The sequence below is a fragment of the Homalodisca vitripennis genome, unplaced genomic scaffold (assembly GCF_021130785.1).
Source record: "Homalodisca vitripennis isolate AUS2020 unplaced genomic scaffold, UT_GWSS_2.1 ScUCBcl_3630;HRSCAF=9281, whole genome shotgun sequence".
Lineage (NCBI taxonomy): Eukaryota > Metazoa > Arthropoda > Insecta > Hemiptera > Cicadellidae > Homalodisca > Homalodisca vitripennis.
This window is the reverse complement of record NW_025779752.1, coordinates 34,657-47,101: the sequence shown is the minus strand read 5'-3', so window position 1 is coordinate 47,101 and position 12,445 is coordinate 34,657. Positions and strand designations below refer to the sequence as shown.

Here is a 12,445-nt window from a genome sequence, read left to right as displayed (position 1 = left end):
ACATACCTGCATGAATATGGGACAGCCTTTCAGATGAAATAAACAAGTTAAGGGATAATACAAAAATAATATCGTTGTGATTTGTGAATAATGAATATATATTACGAAAACATAGATGGCAAAGTAACACTTTTGCGTAAGTTCCAAACAGCAATAATTGGTCCTCAAAGGGTTAATATTAGTGCCCTCTATCTGCCCTCCAAAAAGACCATTTTGGGGAAATGGTTCGCTTTTGTTTCCTATAGGGGTGTCCTGAGTTTCATTTTTCTATATTTGTCTATTAAATGTTGAGCAGGATCCATCTCAGCTTTTAACTTAATTAATTTCAATGAGCTGCCATTTTGCACTGGGTAGAGGTAGAAAAGATCTGGTTTCCACTGCTGCTGCTCTTTTTATCAAGACCTTTCAAATAACGTGTTACTAATGGATCTTTACATTTAAACATTTTGAGCCACGCCCTCAAAATTCCATTTTGGAGAAATAGGCAAAGTTGTAACACTGACTAAAAAATTTACTTCTACTTCCTAGAAAGATGTCCCGAGTTCCATCCCTCCATCTTCATCCATCAAAAACTAAACAGAGTGTACCCATACTTTTAACTCACACTGTACAACTATGGTTACATATATTGTTATTTTTTAATAGAGTATTATGTTTACAATATAACAATATTTTTTTTGCACTTACTCTCTAAGGTATAAAAAAAATTCTTAGCCTACTGTTTACAATGTTTGTAAGTTATGCGTTTTTTCTACAAAACATATTGCAGAAATTCAAAAAATTTATTTATACTGAAAATGTAAGTAAATATTCTCTTTTTCTTCATTTTACACATTTTGTTTCCTTTGAAGTTTTGTACAAGTTTTTTTTCACTGCTAAAAAGTGGCCAAAGTAAAAATTACGCAGTAAAACAAAACATTTCTTAAATTATAGTATCTACATTTAATGAAAAAAAAAAAAAAAAAAAAAAAAAATGTGACGCAATGAATATATTAAACAGGTATAGTATTTTTTTTACAGTTTGTTCAAAAAAAGACTTGCAATATGTACAAAAACCGGAGTCGATCTAAGGGATTTAGCTTAGCTTCAGTGCTAATATTAATTAATGAGCAAAACAAAAAATTGATAATTGGAGAGCCAATCCTACTTATATATTTCTGAACTGATATACTATCATCAAATAAATTCCTAATCATAATTTATAAAGTGAACTCACTACCCAGATCGCCATCCCATCAAGCCAATGTTGTCAGGCCATCTGTCAGTCATCGATCATCTAAATTGGCAACCTTTTCATCACGGACTCCATTAGCATACCTAGCTTACCTGCTTGTGCCAGAAAGACGAGCTATAATGCTTCCTTCAAACTGATACTCTACTTTACCCTATGGATCTCTCATAGATCGGTTCCTTAAGTTACCAGTTGAGTTGCTATTTAATAAATACACAAATATTTAAAAAACATGACAGTTAGTATTAAAACTGGGAATATGTGAAATATGAAAACTTTATTCTTGAAAAATAAATTCTATAATAGATGTGTATCTTGTTTTTGGGCATTTTTTTATAGAGAAGACAATATTATTTTATTAAGAAACAATGAAATATATGAATTATGATAAACATAAATTCAAAGTAATACAATAGATGAGATTTGACATATGATAAGATATCAAGATTGTAGACATTTGCCATCGTTATGTGTAACAAAAAATAGAAGATTATGTTTGGAGGATTGGAATCCACAGACATTGAGGAAAGGTTAAGTGAACACAAAAAGTTTAAAAACTAATCAATGTCTGGTGATGCACTTGCCAAACTCAAATTATTTTGAGGGTGTGTTAATTATTCTTTGTTTGTTGTTGTCATAAAAATATTTTTTTAATTCTGTGATAATTTGTGTTTTTGTCATAAAATAACATAGAAATTAACCCTATATTCATATCATTAGAATAGCGCTAATCCCAGCATATGGTATTATTTTATATTGTTCTATTTTATTTTATTGTGTATATTACAAGTGATGGAAGTGCCACAAATTTGTAGCAATGCGTATGGTAAACGTATTGGTTTACGACCGTCAGGAAATTAATTTTACTGGAATGCATGACACTCACTGTGTATTATAAAAATCTCTAAATGGATGCTGATTGAAAGCAGAACAAATTTTTTTCAGTGTTTTAAGGATTTTGTGTTTTAACACAATCTATAACAAACTAGGAAATAAAAAAAATGTAATAATTACTCTATGCATTGAGAACCAATCTTTGAATGCTGTATGAATATCACTGCACACTGTGATTTTCATAACATTATAATAGATTAAATGTAATAAATAATACATTATTTTACCCTAGATTAGGGAATCTGACTCACCATCATCTGATTTGAAAGCGATCCTCCCATCATCAAGGATCACAATTGGCACAGGGACAATTTGTTGGTCCTTGAGAGACCAGTCCAGTCCCATGGGCTTTGTCAGGAAGTTGTCTGTCCACAGAGATAGGAACGACTCATCACCTCCCAGTAGTTCACTCATTTTACTGAAACGAAAATTACAATAAGTTATAAACAATATAAAAATACAATGATAACCATAAAAATTAACAAGTGTTCATGAAGATGTATTTCACTGTAGCCTATATCTGTTTTGAAAACCAATATGAAACATTGCAGTGTTTTTTACAGTCATAATGACATGTGATTTTCACAGTAAGTCAAATAGTCTGTTATTTCTAATAATGTAGGTTTTTTTGTAAATCCCAGATAAGAAAAAACTGTTCCAAAAGTAGTGGTCTCTGAATACCAAAGTACCATTAAAATTTAAGCAGTTAATTCTTCATAACAACCAGTTATTTGAAAGTTATAATGGGTGGTTATTGGGTTTCTTCATGCTTTGAGAAGAGTAGAATTGTGGTAAAATTAAGATTTTACAATTCAATAGTCTACCTAATATCAGAATTATCCAGAACCAACTCGGGATGGCCACTCAAAAACTCTTTTCAAATTCCAGGTTTTTTTCCGGTCAAAAATTTTCCGATTATCTAGTCTATTTTCAAACCAAACAGAAAACTGTAGTACTGTATTTAACCCTTGAGCCAAGTGTAATGATGACGTTTTATCGTCACTAGCAATAATTGCAAGAAATGCCACAAAGCTGAGGTGCTCTAGTATTTCGTCGCTAGCAATACGCGAGAAATTCAGTGATGATTTTTTCACCTATTTTAAGCTCCTTAGTTCGTATCTCTGTGTCTTTCAATGTGTCGACACAACATTGTATATACCTAATAACTTTCCTTTCTGTGATGTTTATAAAAATACATGTATCCAGTTCAGTAACACAAGGTTAACAAATAAATACCAACAGAGCGCTACCATGAGGCAGACTGCAATCCAGTATTGCCGGTGGGGGGTCTAGTGGTGGATGAACTTTCAGTAATACAAGGTTAACAAATAAATACCAACACAGTGCTACCATGAGGCAGACTGCAGTCCAGTATTGCCGATGGGGGGTCTAGTGGTGGATGAACTTTCAGTAATACAAGGTTAACAAATAAATACCAACACATTGCTACCATGAGGCAGACTGCAGTCCAGTATTACGGGTGGGGGTCCTAGTGGTGGATGAACTTTCATTAATACAAGGTTAACAAATAAATACCAACACAGTGCTACCATGAGGCAGACTGCAGTCCAGTATTGCCGGTGGGGGGTCTAGTGGTGGATGAACTTTCAGTAATACAAGGTTAACAAATAAATACCAACACAGTGCTACCATGAGGCAGACTGCAGTCCAGTATTACGGGTGGGGGGTCTAGTGGTGGATGAACTTTCAGTAATACAAGGTTAACAAATAAATACCAACAGAGCGCTACCATGAGGCAGACTGCAGGTCCAGTATTGCGGGTGGGGGGGTCTAGTGGTGGAAGAACTTTCAGTAATACAAGGTTAACAAATAAATACCAACACATTGCTACCATGAGGCAGACTGCAGTCCAGTATTGCCGGTGGGGAGTCTAGTGGTGGATGAACTTTCAGTAATACAAGGTTAACAAATAAATACCAACACAGTGCTACCATGAGGCAGACTGCAGTCCAGTATTACGGGTGGGGGGTCCTAGTGGTGGATGAACTTTCATTAATACAAGGTTAACAAATTAAATACCAACACAGTGCTACCATGAGGCAGACTGCAGTCCAGTATTGCCGGTGGGGGGTCTAGTGGTGGATGAACTTTCAGTAATACAAGGTTAACAAATAAATACCAACACAGTGCTACCATGAGGCAGACTGCAGTCCAGTATTACGGGTGGGGGTCCTAGTGGTGGATGAACTTTCATTAATACAAGGTTAAAAAATAAATACCAACACAGTGCTACCATGAGGCAGACTGCAGTCCAGTATTGCCGGTGGGGGGTCTAGTGGTGGATGAACTTTCAGTAATACAAGGTTAACAAATAAATACCAACACAGTGCTACCATGAGGCAGACTGCAGTCCAGTATTACGGGTGGGGGGTCCTAGTGGTGGATGAACTTTCATTAATACAAGGTTAACAAATAAATACCAACAGAGCGCTACCATGAGGCAGACTGCAGTCCAGTATTGCGGGTGGGGGGTCTAGTGGTGGAAGAACTTTCAGTAATACTAGGTTAACAAATAAATACCAACACATTGCTACCATGAGGCAGACTGCAGTCCAGTATTGCGGGTGGGGGGTCTAGTGGTGGATGAACTTTCAGTAATACAAGGTTAACAAATAAAATACCAACACAGTGCTACCATGAGGCAGACTGCAGTCCAGTATTGCGGGTTGGGGGGGTCTAGTGGTGGATGAACTTTAGTTACGAGACAAAATTTCATCTGAACTATACTTAATTCATTTTACCTTTTGTGAGGCAGGGGGAAACCTAAGAATACCACGTTATTTTCAAAGGAATTTGCAGAGATTCAGGGAAATGAATATATTTAAATTTCCAAGTAATTTTTTCCTTTTAAGTAACAGAAATGGTAGGTTATAAATTAAGCTTCAAGAATATATTACATTTACGTAAAAATGTATGGGTGTATATTTATGGAGGATATATTTATTTACAACCTACTCAGCGTCCCACATAAAGTTTTATCCAAAATTGTTTTAAACCGACTTGAACATTATACAAATGAAATAATCAGGGAAGAACAGGCAGGGTTCATAAAGGGCAGATCAATCACAAATCAGATTTTCATTTTCAAATCAGGGAAGAACAGGCAGGGTTCATAAAGGGCAGACCAACCACAAATCAGATTTTCATTTTCAAAGAAATATTAGCTAAATACTGGGAATATAATAAAGAATTTTTTTGCCATATTTATTGACTTTCAAAAAGCATACGATAGCATAATCAGAAAGGAGTTGTGGACACAACTAGATAAATTTGGTATCTCGAGAAAATTAATAAAACTTAGTTAAGATGAGTGTCACAGAGTCAAGAGGCTCAGTAAGAATTAATGGTCGGGACTGTGTACCTTTTGGGATAAACTCAGGAGTCAGGCAAGGAGATGGTCTTTCTCCAATCTTATTTAATATTGCCATAGAAGAAGCACTTCAGAGTGTAGCAGAGAGGGAGTTAGGGGTGGAAGTTGGAGCTAAACTAAACATCCTAGCTTTTGCAGATGATGTTGTCATATTTGCAGAAAATGTAGATGATTTGAGGTCACTAACTAGACTATTTATGAGTGAGGCAGAGAAAGTGGGGTTGAAGACGAATGATGCAAAAACTAAATATATGCACTTTAGAAGGAATCAAAATCAAAGAGGAGGACCCCTACAAATTGATGGGCATGTTTTCGAACAAGTGGAGAACTTTAAGTACCTTGGGGTCACAATATCAAATAAAAACACAGATGAACCAGAGATACAAAATAGGATCAACTCAGCAAATAGATGTGTATATGCATGCAATAGGATACTTCCAACCAAATCTCTCTCTCACAAAAACTAAAACTAGAATATACAAAACAATTATATGTCCAGTGCTTTTGTACGGATCCGAAACGTGGAGGCTAAATAAGAAGGATGAGAAAAAGCTTCTAGTTTTCGAGAATAGAATTCTACGTAAAATTTATGGGCCATCATATGAACAAGGGGTGGTGTGGAGAAGAAAACATAATAGAGAAATCAGGGAGCTCTACAATAGTACGGATGTAATAGGAGAAATAAAGTGCAGAAGGACTCCGTTGGGCAGGCCATGTTTTGAGAAGAGAAGAGGAATGCAAACTGAAGAGGGTAATGTACGGTTAACCCAGAAGGAAGACGGCCCCGGGGGAGACCAAAAGTGAGATGGTGGAACCAGGTGAAGGCTGATATGGAGAAGATGGGCGCTTCAGAGGAAGATGCAGAGGACCGTTCAAGATGGAGGAGCTTTGTTGGTGCGGCTAAATATCACCTCCGATATAAATGGCCCTGGGAGTAAGAGTAAGTAAGAGTATATTTATTTACAACTACGTAAAGTACCACGTACGGATAAAAATACGAATTAGCGATAGTCTGTTTACTATCGAGGAGCTAAAGTCCGTGCATAGAACCAGCAGACATGCTAACGTTGACAAATATTGACACAGAACAAACGAACTTCAATTGAAATATTATTTATAAATTACGTTATTCTGTTACTATACATTTCTAAATAGTTTTATACACAAAGAACAACAAAAACATGTTTCACCAATCGGTAATTTGAGTACAGCCGATCGTTTTTGTCCACGAATAGACAGTGCAGATTCTTGACAATGCGCCAAAATAAATATAAAAATACTAATTATAACTAAAATATTATTTGTTAACTTACAGTAGTTTGTTATTTTGGTTATCTAACTACTTTTTTGAGACGGTAAGTACAAAAATGTTTTAGAAAGATTTGTTTTTGGATTCGAGATTTAGCTTTTCCATATCAGTAATGTTGTGATTTTCAATAGTGATCTTTCAAGCATAGTTAACCCCTAGTGAGCCAAAAATAAATAACCAAAACTACTCCTAAGAGCCATACACCTTAAAAATAAAAAAATTCCCACATACCACAACCAATTTTTTTAAATAATTCTTATAACATAAGAGGTAAGAAAAACGACAAAATATTTTTTTTTTCACTCTTTATTATTAATTTACAGCCAAAAAATGGTAAAATTATAATTTCACTGAAAAAAATTAATTTTGACATTCTATGTGTTCATATACTGGGTGGCGCAAAAAGGATGGTCGGATATTAAATAACTATAACTCCATCAGTTTTACAAATTAATTTTATTCAATTACGTAGCTAAATGCTCCCAGGCACCCAATTACAAGAAATAACCTCCAAAATTCATGTACGGAAAATAACTTCCGGAAGATGGTGTCCTTCCTCGGTGATGCATTCCACAAGTCTTTCCTTGAAATTTTCCATCACTTTCACTACAGTTTCTTCTTGAATTGCCATAATTTCCGCACTGATTGCCTCCTTCAGATCAATTAAGTTTCGGGGCTTGTTTACGTAGACTTTTTGACTTTAGGTATCCCCAAAGAAAAAAATCACAGGCTGAGAGGTCAGGTGATCTAGCGGGCCAGTGGACATCTCCAAAACGCGAGATGATGTGGTGGGGGAACATCCGCCTTAAGACACACATGGAGTCATTGGCTGTGTGGGCCGTGGCCCCGTCCTGTTGAAACCAAATTCGATCTCGATTTACACGTAACTCTCGCAGTTTCGGCCCCTAAAAGCTACATAGCATGTTAACGTAACGTTCCAAGTTCACAGTGACTGTAGCGTTGTTCTCCTCAAAAAAATAAGGACCAACAATCCCCAATTTTGACATTCCACACCAGACTATTACTTTAGCACTATGAAGAGGCTTTTGGTGCAATTCTCTGGGATTAGTTGCTGCCCTATACCTACAGTTTTGTTTGTTGACATAGCCGTCTAAATGGAAATGGGCTTCATCTGACATTAAAAGCACAACATCATTATTAGAGTACAAAATGTCCAGCATTGTTTCACAAAATCGTCTTCGGTGCTCAAAATCACGATCATAGAGCTTTTGTGTGATCATAATTTTGTATGGGTGAAACTGTAACTCACGGCTTAAAATGCGCTGCAACGAACGACGGCTGAGGCCTAAAGTTTGAGCACAACGCCTGGTGGAACGACGCGGACTGTGAAGCACTGACGCTCTAATATTCTCAATGTTCTGTGGAGTAACTGCCGTACGTGGACACCCAAGTAGATTTACCACTCATGACAGACCCTGTTGTCCGGAATGCAGTCACCCAACGTGATATGGATCTGCGATCTGGAATGGGTTCATCACGCGCTACACCAAAACGTTGTCAAAACAATCGTTGCACAGTAATAAAAGATTCATTATTTCTGAAAAACTGTTCCACAGCAAAAACACGATGCTCGAACCGTCCACTGCGCCATCTCGTGGCAAACTGGGTGTAATGGCCGACTTGCAGACGGCCGGCAGTGGTCCCCCCTCCTCACCTTCCACTGGTACTACGCAGATCAAATCCGACCATCCTTTTTGCGCCACCCAGTATAATATTAACAATTGTTGAACACAATTATTGTAATATTTTACAAAATACAAGTATATAGTAATTTTTATTTGGAGAAAATATAAAGAATATAGTAAAAAATTTTATATATACAAATTAAATAAAAGCAATGAAACTACAACAAATTTCAATTTTCCAAGTATAAAATAAAGAACACACTACATTTTACAATATTATAACATGAGGAAAACTTATAAATGATACTTATTGAAAATGAGCTACATATATGTGATCCTTAGGCGTAGGTTTGTTGTGAGCTCAAAACACAGGTCAGGATGCAAGGCAGGCTTCAACGTGCATGTCTTGCGCACAATAAAGCCCTACATCACGATAATAATACATAAACTACACTGTACATTGATTAAAAATATTGATTAACATCAAAATTGAAAAGATAAATACGCGGATCGAAAATGGAAGGGCGAATAAACATCTACCTCACGGAAGGCTACAGGCAGACTGAGCGCGCGTCAGTAGACGTCGTTGGCTCTGCGGGAGACTATGAACATCCGGCTGCCCGCCATTTTGGTCGCTCGAACAAGAGCCGTAACCTTCAAAATAGACACAAACGGTTGTCCCTTGTTCAAATAAATCTTGCTTAACAGTTTTTACTAATTTTGTTACCCAGAAATGCTTTTAAATAATATATTAAAAAAAGAATTGATTTTGCTTCAGTGGACGTCGTTGGCTCTTAGCGCTAGTTTAGGCATGACGTCTAGTAGCGTCATTGGCTCGGAAAAGGTTTAAGCACTTCTGTTGGTATCAGCATTGAGTGAAAAGAGCCACAGTATCGAGTATCGGAAACGATACATCCCTATTAAAATTTCCAGGTACATTATAAATATTATTCACACATATCCATGCATGTTTACCGGAGTCCAAAATTCATGCATAATGCATGCTTTTCCAGATGCTCATCGTTGGCGGTACCCCTGGTTAGAGTCCCGTGAAAGTATCGTGGCTCCAAATATATACCACTAATAACGTCCCATAAAGAATGAACAGGTAGCCTACTCATTATTTGATAGAGCAAAGATCTTATACTCAGATAAAGATGGACTAAAAGAGGAAATTAAGAAACATGAATCGGATCTTAGACACAATAGATACCCTCAATCAATAATAAAACCAGTGAAAATGAACCATTCGTGAGTCAGTCAATCAGAATGGAGATAAAATTTGCGTTTATGTCAATCCCTTAAAAACAAAACCAAAAAATGGCACACAGGATTCCAAAAACTGTGTTTACAGTATAAAATGTAATTAATTGCAATATAGAATTCATAGGCGAGACAAAAACACCATTAAACGTAAGGATAAAAGAACAAAGAAAAACACAGGGAAAGGGCTAACAGAAAACGATTTACATTGTTTGTCTGAAAACCATCGCACGAATTGGGATGAAGCTAACATATTATATCAGGAATCTAATTTCTTAAAAGGGCTTAAAAATTAATTGAGGCTTCATACATTAAATTGGCAAACCAACCGATTGGTCATCCATCAGTTGAAATTAGGCCGCATTCTATTTTATTGGCCAATGAGTGCAGACCTATTGTGACCTGTATTCTGTAGTTCAGTTTCAATAATTAGTTTTTATTAAGTACATGTTTTAAGAGTCAGTGTGCATGGAATAGACACACAACATGGCTGTTGTGGTTCCTGACTTAGGCATGTCACAACGCTCTGGTAAGTTTTGTTTACTTTAACCTAGGTTGTAGTCATGTAATAGTTTAGTTATTTACCTGAAGAAGAGATCAGATTACAAATCTCGAAACATAGTGTTATTGATTGTATTTTACCACTGAACAATGGCAAATGTCCAGGGGGGAAAATCCTGTTTCATTCACTATTGATTCCTTTGTAGAAAGTTAGATTCAATTTGTTTGAATTATTTTCAAATTTATTTTTATCCACATCGGTGAGGAGATTAGCATTATTAACCTATTGCAATCGTTCTCCCAAGTAAAACAATCTAAGGTTTTAGGGGATGAAAATGACAAATAATGAATTTTAGAACATTAAAAGTGGAACTACTTTTCTTACAAAATGGTAGGAAGTTATGGTTAGTTAAATTTACAATATTTGTGTTTTGTAAAGTTGCATTTCCTAGCTAACAGTAGGCTAATGGCCGGATGCAATTGTGATCAGACCATCTATAATTTGATCATTTAGTGATAGGTACGACCTCGAAGAATGTTTTATGTATGTCTCCATCAGCATGGTACACTGTTAGTCTGATATGAAACTTTTATTCTTAGGTCTAAATAACAAAATCGTCCTTTATTGGGGTTCAATTCCCCTAATTTTAGCATTATTGTTTATTTTATGTATCCAAAGATGGCGTAATGGCTGATGTCAGCAGCAAACCAATTTGAGGTTGACTCATGATCATAACAAGGCCAATCTGATGCCCAGGGTAGAACGATATAATATTGGTACAATGAAAATTAAAACATAAATGTATATTAGTACAACAGATAAAAAAGGGAGGGAAGACTAAATAATAACAAAAATTACAAAGGAACCACCCCTGACCAGTAAAAGAAAATCTTCAAGATAGTACCTACATTCGAGCTCAGATCACATGAATGCCCGTTTCCACCCTACCTAAAATTCTTTAATCATGATCTGATGTCATAAAAGTGGCCTACCCTGGGGCTAACTAGCCAACAAAAGATTAAAATTAATAAAATTTCAAACATAATTAAAATAAAAAGTAAGTAAAATAATAAAAAACTTAAAAAAGTATTTAATAAAGAGGAGGGTACAACTTCTCGGCTTGCTCTGGGAAAGTCATTAGTCATTGTGTTTTTCAGAGAGTATAAGTTCGTTGTGTAGTTAAGTATTTTTTTTTAAAACAAGAAAAGCTATTTTTTACATCATCGAAACTTACCACGTGGTATTTAAGTACATACAAAGTTATGATTAGTTAAGTTTGCTTATTTATTAAACTAAAGTTACTCTGTTTATTGGTTTGTTGAAAGTTTGATATAATTTGTATGCATTATTTTAAATCTATTTTTATCCACACTGGAAACGAGATTTGCGTTATTAACCTATTGCTATTGTCCTTATAAAACAAAACAATATAAGGTTTTATTGTATTAAAATTACAATGAATTTTAGAACATTCAAAATAGAACTACTTTTCTTAGAAGATGGTAAGATGTAACGGTTAGGTGAATTAACAAAATTTGTTTTTACAAGTTCCGTTTCAAGCAGTAATGGCTGGAGGCATTCGTGATCAGACTGTTTAGAATTTTATTTTTTATTGATAGGTACAACCTCGTGGGATGTTTTTCATTGGTGCTCCTCTGTGCTGAAGGACTGAGGTACTTGTGTCAGGGCTGATATTCTTAGAAGGGCTAAATTAATATAAACATCTTTTATTTGGGTAAAAATTCCACTAATTTCAACATCATTGCTAGTTTACATATTCTAGGATAGCATAACGGTTTGATGTCTGCAGCAACTAATAGAGATTTGACTTACAATTATAACAAAACCACGTGACACCCGTAGTAGAACAATGAAATAGTACCTCACAAGAGAAATAGGGAACCTGATATGTTTTGTTTAGGATGACAATAGCAATAAGTTAATAACGTGAAACTCGTCTTTTGCCGGGTCGGCTGTTAACTTCAAAATTACAAACATTTCTTCTACTTTGTTAGTATCTCGATTACCCCCTCCATTAATGCCTACCCTCTACTTAGCTTGTTATCCCCCCCACCCAGAAACCCTGATTCCCCTAGACTCTTATAGACTATTTGAGATATAACCTAAATTTCAAACATCAGTTATTGTGCAATTATAGATTGTGAACGCCCTAAAACAACTTCCGGGGAAAAACATACAATTTTAAGAA

At 35.7% G+C, this 12,445-nt stretch overlaps 1 protein-coding gene across 1 annotated transcript in view; it reads right to left on the bottom strand.

Annotated features, from left to right (window-relative positions):
* The window catches only part of LOC124372612 (zinc finger protein 358-like), a 58,868-nt gene that overhangs the window by 43,384 nt on the left and 3,039 nt on the right, over positions 1 to 12,445 (bottom strand). Inside the window, 1 exon segment of the mRNA XM_046831016.1 lies at positions 2,377 to 2,543. Coding sequence (XP_046686972.1) covers positions 2,377 to 2,543 — 167 coding nt within the window.